The sequence below is a fragment of the Dermacentor albipictus genome, chromosome 1 (assembly GCF_038994185.2).
Source record: "Dermacentor albipictus isolate Rhodes 1998 colony chromosome 1, USDA_Dalb.pri_finalv2, whole genome shotgun sequence".
In the NCBI taxonomy this organism is placed as follows: Eukaryota; Metazoa; Arthropoda; class Arachnida; order Ixodida; family Ixodidae; genus Dermacentor; species Dermacentor albipictus.
In genome coordinates, this window is record NC_091821.1 from 436,568,542 (window position 1) to 436,584,456 (window position 15,915).

At 42.3% G+C, this 15,915-nt stretch overlaps 1 protein-coding gene across 4 annotated transcripts in view; it reads right to left on the reverse strand.

Annotated features, from left to right (window-relative positions):
* The window catches only part of Uggt (UDP-glucose-glycoprotein glucosyltransferase), a 190,324-nt gene that overhangs the window by 45,396 nt on the left and 129,013 nt on the right, over positions 1–15,915 (reverse strand). For 3 of the 4 annotated variants that reach the window (XM_065439706.2, XM_065439733.2, XM_065439723.2), the window contains exons 22-26: positions 13,888–13,914; positions 11,663–11,872; positions 6,465–6,596; positions 1,645–1,784; positions 1,133–1,222 (exon numbers count right to left, since the gene is read on the reverse strand). In XM_065439706.2, coding sequence (XP_065295778.1) covers positions 1,133–1,222; positions 1,645–1,784; positions 6,465–6,596; positions 11,663–11,872; positions 13,888–13,914 — 599 coding nt within the window. The remainder of the gene's footprint in view (positions 1–1,132; positions 1,223–1,644; positions 1,785–6,464; positions 6,597–11,662; positions 11,873–13,887; positions 13,915–15,915) is intronic. The other variant, XM_065439714.2, reaches the window with a different exon arrangement.

The following is a 15,915-nucleotide window of genomic DNA, read 5'->3' on the forward strand; positions in this document are numbered from 1 at the left end:
GTGGTAAAGTGACATCACTTTGACAGCCACTCTCCGCAACGATTCTGCGAGATATGGTAACTTGATTTATGTGATCCAAATACAAGAAACTATGCTATTTGAGATGGGGCACCACGACTGTCAGAATAGGCGTCAACTAAAGCCTTCTCTCAGACCCTTCCATTACAAGTTTCTCACTACAGGTGACACCGAAAGTCATGTTTTCATGACAGTCATGACATTGAAAGTCATGAAAATAATGCTCACAGATGGAAAGCCAAAGTAGTATTAAGACAAAACTCTGCAGAGCAATCAACAAAGTTACACTGAACCTTGCCAGAGTGGGTTGGCACTGCAGCAGCAGGCAAAGAGCCTTCTCAGAATTTCACACAATCTTCATGTCAACTTTGGTTGATCTTAGTGAAGACTCTTATTGTTAACTAAATATTACATTTGTGTAATTCTATCAGGTATTTCGTTTGATTCTAGCTGCTGTTGTTCTCAATGCATGCCTGCTAGAGTTTGCATAGATTCACTAGGTTTTTGTTTGTTCTTCCTGCACTCACTCAATGTTGTCAGAATGTAATTGTGCAAATTACCAAACCATACATTTATTGCAATGTTGTGATCTGTTTATATAAATGTTGCAACAACCACCTTTTGATTTGAAATGAATTGTCATGACCCACAAACGAAGTAAGCTTTGAAATTCAATCCTACAACTGCCCAGGGTAGCCATTACCACTGCATTCAAGTTACTGCTTTGGTTTATCGGTACAAGTTTCCCTGATAAGGAGTTTTTCACTTCAGAGGTCTTCATATGCCTCATCTACCTGCTTAAACCGATCATTCGAATAAAAAAGGTGCCCTTCTAAGGGTACCTCTTTTATCACCAGCTTACATCAATTCTCCCATGTGCAATAACCACTATTACATGCAATAATATATTCAAGCCACAGCTCTGGTCATATCTGTTATAAACCCATTGTAGATTAAGCTGGCAGCTGAGCACCACAGCTGCTCCTAATAACATGGTTACCGCTCAGTACCAAGTAGAGAAGATTTTCGCACATAACAACACAAACATTCAGTGCAAATGCAATGCAACACTACAAGAAATAAAAAAAAGAACATTAACAAAAGTGACACACACCTTTTCTCTTCCTTGTATGCATTCACTTGGTGTCGTACCTTTGTCTGCACATGCGACATCAACACACTTGCAGCCTTCATGGCAAGATCACTGAAAAAAACACATACAAAGCAGATAAAGCACAATACTTTAAGCAAGTGAATTGAACTCCAGTATTGATCTAGCACTACAAGTGCAACCAAAATCAGCAATTGCTGCTCCTTTGTAAAGGTTATATTGTTGGGAATACAAAAAAAAAACCCCTTAATTTGCTTTTCAGAGAACCAAAAAGAGTGTTCAAATTATCCAAATGTTGAACTGCCTAAGGAATAAAGAAAATATTATAATGTGTTCAATTCACAAACTTATCATATTTTGTATCAGAGAACAGAGTAACGAAGCTACTGCAGGACAGTGTCTGGGTGCCAACTTATGAGACATATTTCAACACAGACCATGTGCAAAATTATAGCATTTACCATAGTTACACAAACAGTGAAGAGGCCTTTCTAGTGCAATGTGCGACTGCTTACCTATCCACATCACCAGGGCTGTCACTTTCAGCTCTCAGAATATCTGTTATCTTCGTCCCATAGGCACTCAAGGAATAGCGCTCCAGGAGATTGAAGTCGTCGCTGTTGAACACTTCACTGTCTTCGAATGGACCAATTATCTGCGACAAGAGTTTCAATCAACTATGTGAGTACTGCACAGGCTCTGGTCATTGTTAGAATTTCAGGTCCAAAATAAGAAGCAGTGGAAAAAAAGTACCTTATTTTTAAACTCAAGCAAAAGGGCTGGTTCCACAAAAAGACCAAGCGAAACGTCTTTGAGTTTACAAGGTCTGCTGGTGGCAGCAAAGCAGCTGGCCAAAACCTCATTTAACGGTACAGGCTTTAGAAACAATCTCGTACACTCGAACTACGTTGCAATGAAGTTTAAGGGGAAGCCAAAATGACTTTTTATATACATTACTTTGTTATACGGACTATTGCCCTTTACTGCTGTTTGTTCTCAATGGATGCACAACTTTAAACATGCAAAGAAGACTATGTCTTGGAGGGTGCATTTGCCTAGCTTCCCCAGCTACGTGCTGCAGCAAGAGAGAGGTGCAATGTTGCTCGACGGCGTATCCGACGTGGGAATTTTGAACTGCTGCGCCGAATGAGTGCGGAACCCAGCCGAAAGCGACATGCTTGATGCACAACGGAGGCTATTTTTGGTTTTGGAGATGAATCTAATTCGTTATATTCATTGGCAGAACAATTTTACTTCTAATGCATGTGTCTCTATGGGGATTTCAAAGGGAATTGCATTTACTTCGTTATATCAATTATTTCGTTACATCCAGTAACATTATAATGAGGCTCAAGTGTAAATATGTTAGAAATTGGACAGCTTCACACCGTTGTCTCAATAAAAATAAGTGCTCAAGTGCGTCAGACATACGACAGGCGTTCAAGAAAGCTCTGAAATGTGAAATTCACAAAAGGACTGGCGTTTCTTGCAGGCAGCACAAGCAGCCTGGAATTGAGAGATGCACAGCACAAGCCACATACAATTTGAGTGTGCTTCAGCAGGTGTGTATACTGCGCACCCTGATGCATGGCTGTACAGCGTATGCACTTAAATTTATGGATGTGCATACAACAGGCTTTAAGAATGTCCAGATTCTCTGCACGGTTCACAGCTAAGTTTGGTAGCTGGCTTAACAAATCAAACTGAAGAATGAAAAGAAAAAAAATAAATAAATAAGGGCAGGATATGCACAGAATGCATTCTATCTGTTGTTGTTCTTTTTTCTTAATCTTGCACAATTTGACCAAGAATGGTGCAAAAGCTCTGTATTCACAGGTACGAATACATAGACAAGAAATAAGTAATGCAAACTACATTAACTCATGCTCATTTTTCAGACATCTATTGCACAATATCTGCATGAACATGATGGGGGGGGGGGGGGCGCTCATTTAACTATGAGAAAAATTTAAAAATTACAGCGACGTTTCACTTCGTGAATGTGGGTTACACGCAAGCGTATGGGTGCCATTTCTATATAATTGCAATAGCAATTTATTGTGGTGCATTTCTGCTGTAGTCGCCACCGCCGCAATGTTCCGTATAACGTGCAAGGGCAATAACATCATCCCCGTGCGCCGTATGCTATATGCGCAAGTGAAAGCGTGCTACGGTGGGCTGACGATGAAGGCTCAATCTCATGCACACAAGGGAGGAAAACGGGAAGGAAGGGCGCTGTCTTCTACTGCGCGCTAGCCTCCAGGGGGAGGGGAGGGAGGGGTGGCGTATTCCTGCAGCAACTGTGTATTCCGCGGCCGTGCACGCCCCATCTTGAAAGCGTTTTGCATTGCGATCACAGTCTAGGTGCTTCGATGGCTCATACCTTTGTGTGTTGCATTCTCGCCACTCAGTTTGCGTTGTGAAGCGATAGACAGCATGAAGGTGTCTTCATCAGTTGCTGCGTGGCAGAGTCTTGGTGCGCCGACAACTCATCCCTTTGTGCATGTTGCATTCTCGCCACGAAACGAACCCGGTACCTCCATAATGCACACGCAACCCATAGCAACTGCCAGGGAAGGTCAACCTAGCACACCTCTGCCTACCCTCAGGACTTTCCTCTAGGTGGCATTGCTTTGCCATACGCTCAGTGCGCTTTTTAGTACTTTCCCTGGTACGCGATTCTCTTCTCCACCTGCAGGCACCTTCCTTCTCTGGCACTCACTTCCTTCGTGGCTTCAAACATTGCATAGCTCATTTCACTGGTGGGCCATGTGCGCTTGCGCATAAAATGTAAAATTGTAAATGCAACGTGATGAGCGAGAAGAACAGGGGGAACCAAGGGGCTATATTTTTGCAAATAACATTGATACGAAATGACGGACCATGAAGCCAGATAAATGTAATGTGAGCTAGTGATATGTAATATATTCTAAATTTTCTAATACGAATCAAATATGAATTTAGCTTTGAATATTGAATAAAGATATGCACATGCATTTATTAGAAAGCTTAATTATATTAACATGTTGGAACATTGCATTTGCACTGTAAACGGTAAAAAAAATTAGACTGGTAAGCAGTTACACTGAAAAATTGTGTATTTGACTCACGCTAATCTGGAAAATTGAGTAATTCTGACTAGTTGTCTGTTCTGTGCCTGTGCCCTATTATACAACAGCAATTACCCGCACACTCAGCGCATTTGCTGTCACGCAGTAAGTTCCGGATTGGGGGTGGCACTGGAAAAATAACATTTGAGCAAGGCAAAAGCTGTGCTCACACCCAACCAAAATGAACTGGTGCTGTACTGTTAGCTATCATGAAGATTGCTTAGAAAAGAACTGCAAGAACATTGTCTTTTCTTTTTCCTATATTTTGTGCCGTATGCAAGCAGGACTTTGTGAGACATCTGACTGACCCGCTGCTGTCAAGGTACTACATTTGCTCGAATATAATGTAACTACCAATATAATGCGAGGTATACTACATTATAATGCAGGAAGAAGCTAAAGGACACCTTTCATTGCATGAAAAAAAAAAATGGTTTTATTATAACTCAGAGTTAAAGTAAATGTGTGTACTTAATCCACACTCGTCTAGAACAGCACCTTTTTGCCTACTGCGGTATGTGCAGGCACCGTGGAAATGCCCATCGTGCAACACCCATCATGTGCAAGAACTGTACTGCAAGTCCCGGGTTTCGTTCGGGCGCATATTGCAGTAGCAAAATCGACCAGCACTCTATCCTGAAATGTAACAGGCATGCAATACGCTGCACGGAAGCGTGACGTGGGCATGAGGCGGGGAGCTGGTATATTTGCTTAGGGAGGCCCCGTGGACGGGGATCGTTGCTGAGGATCGGCCCATTGGACCTATACTTCCGAAAAGGAGCCTTCTTATAGCAGTTGTATTCTATTGCGTAGTCGCCTCCATCCCCTTTCATTGTGCTCTAAGTGCACCATTGCTCTCTGCAAACCAGTAGCCCTTGCTGGTGAGAGGCTGGCTTTCCCACACATGTTAGTCGTCCAGTGGCTGAGCGTGCACTTTACAGGTGAAATTTCGCCAGCAGCACGAAATTATCACAACATTCGGCACAAAATAGGACTCATAACCTTAAGATTAGATAAAAAGAAACGCTAAGAACTGTGTTTACTCCCGCACAACCAGCAATGCATTTGACTTGTTTCGAATATTCATATCCAACCAAATATTTGAATGTTATTGAAAACCTAGTTTTTGAATCAAATACAAATATTAAAGATATAGCATTCTATAATATTAAAAATTTTTGCATGTTCGCACAAACCTAATTATATTACAGAGCAAGGTGTGATGAATTGTCAACTATCATAGTGTGCAACTGCACGAGACCACCTTCTCGTCCTGCGTAAGCGAACGCTGCAGTTATGAATCGCCTGCTGGGTTAAGCTAAAATGCTCCAACAGGAGTGAAAAGTCACGTTAGAATATTTTTGTACTGCACAACATAGCATAGCCTAGCAAAGAAAATTCTAGCACAAAGGAATCACATGCATGTGTGTGCGTGCAGGGGCAGCTGCTTTCACACAGAGAGGCTGCATGGGTGTACATTACTATAGTGGACGGTACTATGTAATCAAAAGTGACTCGATAATTTTTGCTACCGTAACTGGACCCTCTGCATCATTACCATCTTTCTCTCGAGTGCACTGAGTTGCATTCTTGCTATTTGCACACCAACATGTACTGCCATCGAGAGATCAGCTTTTCCACATAGCTCAGTCACTTGATGGCTGAGCTTACCGCATATTAAAATAAGAAATTTTTGTTAAAGAAAACAACCAGCATATACTAGAAGCCTGGTTCCGAGTATAATGTGACATGCGCATTAGAAAAGAAAGACTCGCATTCTCCTCATGCAAATAAACTAGCTTCCATGTTCTGAAAACATTTACGGGCAGGCTTATACATAGGTTGGCACACCCACACACAAGTACACTGGCTCATGCTCGCTCCCCTCATTTCAGATATGAAATCGGGCATTGGTGAGTGACAAGTGGTGCAAATGGATGAATGAGCATGAGTGCCGGTGAGTGGGACTCGACGCGAGTATGGGCGTCAGTGGGTGCACTGAATGCAAGTGCACGTTGTTGAAGTATGAGTTGGCACGAGTCGGAAACGTGAGTCAGTGTGAGTGCAAATGAGTTTGAGTGGGCACAAAGCTTGCAAAAATGGTGGCGAGCGAGTATGAGCGAGTTTCTGCTTGTTCTGCTGACCTACGGGCACACATCTTTCTGCTTTTTAAAGAATTTTCCTTTAGCAGGATTTGACACCTGTCAGGAGACACTGGTGCTCACCCTTCCGCCAGCGACCACGGCACGCTGCTGCGGGGAGAGCTTGAGAGCAAGCCTGGAGAACGTCCTGTGCCACGTCAGGAAGCCATCGTCACAGTCTGCCAGGGCCTTCTTGAATGCATCCACGTTTGAGTTCTGTTCGCAAGCATTCAAGCAAAAGAATGACACATACGCATGCACACACACAGACAACCAACTGTGACTATGAACGTAAACAACAAATACACTACACCTAGCAGTTAAGGATGCTGTTACTTGGATTCCTTACTGCACAGAACAGCTAGGAAAGCAAGGAGCGAAAAATTCGCAAAATTGTTGGACATGCCACATGTTCCACCGAACTAACTTCTGCACTTTCTCCACACAAAAGTTGCCAGCTTTCAGGTAAAGGAGTAGTGCAATGACAAATTATCAGAACATCACGTTGGCGCTCATTCAGGCTTTAACACCCTTCCTCACTGACCCCAATGGCTGCAGTGTCCATTGTGGTGCCGCTAAAGGATGTGAATGAACTGAAAGAAGCTCTATCTCATGCCAGAAGCACCAATTTCTGGCTTGCCATAAGAATATTTCTGAGCAAAAATGGAAGCTCACAATAAATGATTACCATGTTTACTAGAGTTTAACACATGACTTTTAATCCAAGAAGATTGTTATGCAAATCGTCAGAGTGGCACCATCAGATACGAAACCAAAAATGTGTTTACAACAGCCTGTCATCAGAGTCAGCCTAGCCAGCGTTATTGCCAGTGTCATCATAGAATGGCTGCATCATCATCACCATCACACAACAAAATACAGCATAGAATGGTGATGACAGATAAATTTCATTTTTTTGCTATGAAAGCTCATTCAAAAGATAAGTTTTTCTACATGCTTAACATGTGGCAACAAAGTCGGGTCCCATGTTTTTGAAGTGGTAAGCCTAGGCACGAGCGGCCATTGTGGCGAAGTGTTTCAATAAATGTGAAATATTAAATGTGCAATAGGCCTTAGAAACGACATGTTTTGGTCCATAAACAATGATAATACGCTGTCTGAAAGCGATGACGATGGACATTAGGCACACATTCATTCTGATTCAGTGAAGGTAAGCTTGACTGGTGCCATATTTCTCTGATTGCCAGAATTGGATGCGTGCCACAATTTTATTATTAAAAATCAGGTGCATGATAGATTTCTATTTTGTTTCATTTTTATGTTAGTTTTCTATTTTGAAGCCATAAATACTGAAAGTACAACAAATTCAGGGGCGTGTTGAAATCAAGTAAACACTGCCAAATAAAGCAGTGGTATGTTTAGGAAAGACATTCTGTTGTCCACTCATGGATTATTATAGCTTTATGCCCATTTGATTCAACCTATTGTCTCCACAAATAATAGCAGGAGATTTTAATTATCTCCATAATTATTTACCTTACAAAAAATAACTGCATTCTTAAAATCAGCTCCAAACTGAACAAGTCTGCACCTCTTCTTGAATTTGGTCTAAAACTACGTAGGATAGCTCTAGATACCATGTCCCCCTCCACTACTGCCAACTAGAGTAGACTTTCTTTAACTGGACTCTGGTTAACTTGATCCCGACTGAACGTCCCGGCTGGCACCCATGTACATTGATGTCTCCAAACTTTCATTATTTCGATTCTAAAATTGGCTTTTGCCAGAGAACTCAAACTTGACCCATCAACATGCATGCAACTGATCCCTATGCTGGCCCTTGTGGGACACCTTTAGTGATACCGTCTATCTCGACAGAGCTTCGGGACAGCAATTGCGTTGAACAAACATCACCTCCTGTAGAACACGCTTATTTTGGGAAGATATTAAAACAATAACCATAGCTCACAATGCCTGATTTATGGAACTTGACCAGTCAACGCACACACAACTGACCCCTATGGTGACCCATGTGCGGCCCCTTCAGTGATACTGTCTATCTAGACAGAGCTTGGGGACAGTGATTGTGCTGAACAAACATTGTCTCAGTAGAAAACGTTTATTTTTGAAAGCCATTTAAACAATAACCATAGTTCACAATGGTATTTACCCGATCCTAATGTGCAACTTCTTTTTTTCTAGAAAATTGGGCTGATGAATGCTCGCGCGGTGCAAACGGACATGAAACCATAGCAGCATTCGCAACTTCATATGCTTTATCACCATAACACAAATATACTGCGGCGAAGCTAGCTTTAAAAACCATGCGGCAAAGCTACTTTAGGAAAGTGGCTGCTGTGGTGCAACATATATTAAACCCTTGCCCATTTTTCTTGCTAAACAATCGAGTGTGCACTACATTTCTACTTTGTCCAGGGGCCTTAATGTAATTTTTGCGTTAGTTTTCTACTTTAGACACATAGCAGGCAGGTGTGCATTTGATTCGGAGGAGTATTAGAATTGGACAAATACTGCCAAATTAATCAGCGGTGTGGTCTGGAATTTTTTAGAGTACAGCTCTTTGGTGCCCGTTCCTGCGTTTCGTGTCGCCGTCGTGCCTCACCGTAACCAAGGTCATCATCCGCACGCTGCTCTAGCTGCGCACATTCCTGCTGCACCACTCGCGTGTGCCACGAGCATTGCTCTCCCCTTGTCTTCCAAAGCCGGATCATGTGTTCTCGCCTATCCTCTCACCCCCTTCCTCCGCACAGCGCTGTTGCGGTGACTCTCACTGCTACCGTACACTCCACCCTAGCCATCCCTTCTCCTGCTGTTGCAGCACTGCCGTGGTGCTGGCAGCGGGTGCTCCTTGCTGCCTTGTGCATGATCCACGGCTCTCTGCTCTTCCGTCTCCGCGCCGTGTGGCTGTACTGCTCTTAGCAGTGTCTCTCACTTCCCCGTTTGCGGGGCACGTTCCTCAGTGGCATTTGTCGCCTCTGGCAGCACTTGTGCCTGGCTGTCCTTCTCCCGCCTCCACTCTTGCCCTATACCTCCCCTTAACTGGATCATACCCCTGACACATGGGCACTCTAAAGTCCTTTAGGTAAGGGGACATCTATCGGAGAGGCGTTCAAGTGCAGTGACACACGACAAAGGAGTATCTCCTTTACGGCAAAGTTCCTTTTCGGGAAAGGAGGTCGCGCAACTACTTTTCGAGCGGAAAAGGAGTTACTCTCGCACACAGCGTGCACAACTCGTCAATAGAAGGAAACCTGCCACACAACTACGGTGCCCATAGGTATCTTTTTTAACCTCGCGAAAATGTTATAAATGTTAGCGGTGATACAATTTGTCGAATAGTGAAGATTTCCCCTAGCTATACTCTCAAACGCTCGCATAACGTCGCTAGTGCCGCCATGTTTAATTCCGGCAGTGTCGTGGTCGTTTGCTGCGCGCATGTGGTGTGTTCAAGTTGCGAGATGAAGACTGCACAACCAGCGCCCGCAGGAAATACCCAGAAGAAACCACAGTTGTTGGAATAACATATTGAATAAAACGCGTTACGCCTGCGCGCACAAAGGAAGGGACGACAAAGACGTGAAATAGGAGGACCGAAACGTGGGCATCACCAGAATAAACAGCACGCACAGCAAAACACCGGCTGCACATAGTTGCCGGACCAAGTTAAATGGCTGCTAACAACGCAAAAACGCGAATAAAATAAACGACTATAAGCATTATTAGCCATCAACAATGAAAAAAATATATCTTTAGGTTCTACAGTAGCTAAGTGTAATTAAATATGCAGCTCTTTAAGAATGTTTTCTCTCTCGTGGCTTTAACAGCCAGCGCTATTTTTCTTGCGGCGTTCATCTGAGGAACTACCTAAAGAAGTTCAGTGCGGTGCCGTGTGTCATCGGCGACACTCCTTTCTGCAAAGGGTCCTTCAGGGTAGCAAAAAGGGCTTACTGTAAAGGACTTTAGTTTTGCCCGTGTGTCAGGGGTATCAGTGCCTTTGCGGTGACTTGAAAGACAGTAATAGCGTTTCGTCCCCTCACTTCTACTTTCCACCCCAACATTGTGTGGCCACAGTGAGGCCTGTCTGTTAGCGAACGAGTGTGAGACCTCTATTCAATACCCCTGTTCTCCACCTGTTTCCTCATCCCACCTCAGAAGAAACAATAAATAATAATTGCTAATCTCCTGCCCCCCTCTCTCTGCAGCGGTGGCCCACTATAAGATGGTGTGATGGTGCATAGCCAGAACGCCGGCTCGATAGTGGCGGATCGTGGTGTGTGCTGCCCAATCCGAAACGCAGAACTGCCTCCGTTTGGCACTGCGTGTTCTGTATGTGGTTGCCTGTTGTTGAAACAAGGCAGCAGCGGCGCTCAAAGATCGCATTACCAAGAAGCGCAATCATCGGCCACTTCTTTTTTTTTCTGGATCTCTTTTAAATTGACCCGCAGGATAATTAGATCAATTTCTACGATCCCGTCGGGGTTCAATTATTGGAAGTCGACTGTATTTGCTCTTGTCACCATGTATGGCTACAAGCATGACGCACAAGTCCTTGTTTTTGAGGCAGTTTTTATTTTCTTAATTCCGTTTATGACAACACTGTGCAGAAAAAAAAAAAATGATACCAGCATTTTTACCTTTGAGGCAAAATTGAGCACACTCCACATTGTGCACACGGAGTACTGAATGCGCATGGGTGACAGCTCGGTGCTCGGCAGTTTGGGTTGTGCAGTTGAAGCTCGTTAAACAAAGTTGCATCTGACACTAAAATACTTCTGCTATATCTGATAGTTGTTATAATCATAATGTTACGCTCTTAGGTGCATAGTGGGTTCACGCCTCAACAAACAGTATGCGGGGGCACCGAAGGGTGGTGAACGAAGAACGTAAGAGCGTAAGACCTAAGAGCGTAACAATATGTTCACTGCACATTGATACTGGCGAGAAACATTTAAAATTTATTTCATTACATCTAATAACTTGTCATACCCGTGTTTGTTACACGGCAGCTTGACAGTATCTAGGCATGATTGCAAGGGTATAAAACTACAGCAGCTGGGGGGCTGTTGAGCAGAAAACACAGCAACCCTGTGTTGGTTGGCAACCAATTTTCACTACACTGCAAATGAAATTTAACAGATTTAAAATCACCTTCATAAGATTCCTTGCAACCATATCCGAATATGAAATAGATTTTGTTGAGCTGTGAATTTGCTTTTTTAAACAGCTTGCAGTGGTGTGAAGAAGTGTTTCAAGTTTAAAAAGAGGGAAAAGATTTCAAATAAAGACAGCAAATGACTCACGGGTGAAAGGAATTCAAAAGCCTCTTTCCGGCCAGCAGCAAACTCAGCGTAGTTCTTCTCTGAGAGCAGTTTTCGCAGGAACCCAATGGCCTCCATTGCCGGCAGTGACTCTAGTGCCGTCCAAATAACCTTATTTGCAGATGGGCCGTTTGTGGTGCTTGATTCACCAGGGTTGAAAACAACGCCGAAGCGCATGTCATTGGTGCTGTCCTGATGTTGAAAGAAAACAGATTGTTTTGTCAGAATTTACTGAGCACAAGCTGATGGGCTAGTTGGTTTGACAGTTTTGTCAGAAACACAATAACAATAGTAAAAGAAAGTATTTAGTAAGATACTTCTTCAACATTCGGAATATTTTCATAAGCCATTACATAGCTTGTTGGTTTTCTGTTATTTATTAATTTAACTTAGGCACCAGAACAGCTGTACAGCACTGTGAGTTAGAATTCACATTGGTTTTGCGGGAACAAAAACCTGCAGAGCTTCCGTACGATAAACCATATACCTGTCCAATAAAAAGCCGAATGTTAATTTTTTTACTCAATTAAGTTCATCATTTATATGTTTAATAAGTGCGTAAGTTTAACATAGCTAAAAACTAATTAATCTCTGCTCTTTAGTAAATGTGAACTGCAAATAAAAAGTTTTCTCATTGCACAGAGCGCATGACTTTTAAAAAAAGTACTTTAAAAATAAGAAAGCCAATTCCGAATGCCATGTCCCCCCTTAAGGTGATTTCCCAACAAAGCATAGTTATCCATTAGATACCCCAATGGCTCCATAGGGCATTATATATGAGAAAAGAATGAATAACAGTTAGTTGATCAGTAATCAGCCAAACAATGCATAACAAGTTTAACAAATTATGAGCTAACAAGTAATGCAGTCTACTGATTAAACATCAACTGGGAAACATTTTGGCAGGCATGTGCAGCACAATTGCGAGAACTGCACAAAGACGCGCATGTTATTGAATAAACCTTAAACACAAGCTTTACGCTTCACATGTACTTCAGACAAAAGGCAAGATTTTGACAATAAGGAAAATACAGGTGTGTAGAAAAATCACTTTCAAGATTGTTTTAAATGTATGCACAACTTGTTTTTCTCAAAACTATGGTGCTAGCTGTCTATACATGCATTTGCTATTTTGCAGGTGTTGATTGGTTTAGCAATTACTTTTAATGACACCAGCCAATTAAAATCATTTTGCTCTGCTGATGATGGTGGTGGAGTCCACATTAGCGCTATTATTGAACCTCTGCACGAAAGCTCACGCAGCACTGAGTGCATATGCAACTCTGTTCATTCTATGATCTATGTGCTCTAAAACTATTGCCATAACAAAAAGGTTTCTTGAATGGGTCACCTTTCAAGATGCTATAGCATATGACGTTAAGTTTTACAAATCAGCTTGGGGTATTAAAACCTGAAAAGGAACCAGCGTGTGCCATGCAAAGCAGTGACATAGACATGTGCAACACTACATATGAGCAAATAGAAAAGTCAAAGTGAAGGTGAAGAATATGAAGTGCAATTAGAATGTTAAGAGCAATCAAAAATGATGTTTTAATGTAGAAAACTGAGCTGTCATATCCTACACATGGCCGACGCCAGTACTTTCATTCATGCAACAGCATGAAAAAGCACAATTTGTTTCTACATATAGATTTTCTTTGAGTGAAAGACATTAGACATGATGCTTTAGACATTATTCTATAACAGAAAACACTGCACAGTTATATGTCAAATGGCATGTCTTGGCAATAATAATTTTTTTCTGAGAAAGAAAGAAGCTTGTGCGGTGACAAAATATTTTTTTTTTAGCAGTAAGTAGAATTAACACTACTATGCCTTAGTTTTACTTTTGTTCAGGGGCAACCTTACAGCATGCACAAATAGCAGGGCATGCAGGAATGACGCCCACACATGCATGCAAGTCATAGCAGGCATGGCTAAAATCATAAGCAGCACTGCCAAGCAACAGTATTCCCGTTTTTTATCAGTGACGTGATCATGAATAAGTTCATAGTATTATTGCACCAGGCACTGCAATGCACTTGATGTGCCATATTTTATGCTAAAGTGAGACTTTGTAACAATATTTTTTTTTTCTGGAAGCCAACCAATAGTTCACGGATAAAGAACGAGCAAACAATGTTGTCTGGCTGTGTTAGCATCCAAAACAGAAGGAAAACGCCACAAAAGGATTCAGCCATGCTTACGTCAAACAAAGGGTCTTCCATGGCTGCCTGAAACAAATATGACACATCATGCATGCCTTAGACGAGAAGCACAAAGGATGAGAGAAGGGCAAGAGGTGCGACATGGCTAACTTCAAAGGGCTGCAAACAGCGGAGATTCCACCACCTAGTAATATGGAGCAAACAAAGTGAAACTTTTCATGCACAGCTCTGTGTTACCTTGATTCTAATGTGCACACATTAAAATTGACAGGTGCAAGTTCAAAACAGCATGCACACCGCAAGCTGACACAAAAGTAAAATCAACACTGTTGTCTATCATTTTTATGGCAGCCCGATTTTTTGATGCCCTCAATTATCTTCTACTTCTTCACAGCACACCCTATTGAGAGCCTTGCACAGCTCCCCATAGGCATGCTGCCAAAGTTCAATGCAGTGGAGCCAACCCTGACCGAGTGGTGGGTGACATAATGTATTGATGCATCAATGGTGAAATGTAATGTGGGTGGTAAGGGGGCTGATAATCCAATCTACTGACCAAGGAGGCTGAGGAAGTTGAGGAAAGATGCTGTTTTCTAATTCAAGGCCCCTGCAATCACTAACGTTGAGTGCAATGTTGTGTGCTTCAACATATAAGCATCTGATCTGCATAACGTGACATCCCCATTCTGAGCCATGGACAAATTGGTGACATCACAGGCATCATAGTGACCTTAACGTCGGGTCTTGCACCCTAGTTGGTCACTAGCTAGCATCATGTTTGAATTACCAAATTAGCCAATTTATCTTTTGTCACCTCTAAGCCATCCTGATTAGTCGCTAGATAATGTTACAGCTGGTCGCCTAAATGGACAGTTTTATGTGTTTTGTGTGTCAGGATATTTCAGAATGTACTAGTATGTCACTATTAGACAACCCAAAACTTTTCTAAAATCATATCATATACCAACCATATCATAATTTGTAAATAAGGCTTTTGCAAACATTTCTTTGCGATTGTGACCGTGGTGTAGTCTTACCATTTGAACAGAAAAACCTGATTGCTTCTCAGTCTCCATGTCTCCAAAACTAGCCAATTATCATTCACTCACTCACTCAATCGACTTCGAAGTGTGCACGTGTGCCTGAATATTCACCAGTCACTACATTAACTTGTTGGATGTTTGGATGCAGCGATGCAGCATGCTTATTGTTTACTGCTGGTTCAATGCAACAACTGCCTTCTATGCTCACGCAAGATGTGAAAAAAATTTTTGCATGGAGGGATGGAGATCAGTTTAAGCGTACTTTTGTGGGCAAATGGTGAACCATAAATATATATCTCAGGTTAAAAAAGAATTTAAAAAGTAGGAATGCTATGAATTTGAAGGTTCTAAAGTGCCTAAATGATACTGCAACTCTGAGATGTCAAGGTTTGACTACAGCACTCTAGTTTTCTTCAAGCGTGCTGACCAGGCATGTGTCACAACTAGTGCTCGTTAGAATCAAGCTCATACAAGGAGCAACAAGAACCGAGACATGTACATATTGAGCAAGCAGTGCAGATTGACAAGAGTGAGGGAAGACGGCAACACATTTATCAAGACATGAAGCCTCTGTTCACTGACCTAGGAGCTGGAACAGTGCTGAAAGCAAGGCAGCGAGACAGGACTGATCAAGCTTGGCGCTGCATGCAGAAGCACATAGGCGGCATATAACACAGCTAACACACGAGCATGTTCGGTAACTGCCACTTCATTGGTGAAAAGTGCAGTGGGCATTGGGACTAATGATGTACAATGACTGAAAGAACCTTGAAGTCCTTTGAAGGGCACTAGGTGCAGATGCGAGTGCCTAAATATAGCTGAACACTGATGCAAGCAATAATCAACATGTACTACACACAAAAAAAATTTCCTCAGCTCCTCTAGGCACACCCAATGAATCCATTATTTGCCTCACTGTTTTTAAACAAACTAAAAGCATGAATGCATGTCAATGCAGTTATTTCGTGCACTTTTATACATGCAACTCCAGGTTACAAATAAAATTAGCCTACTTTACAATAGT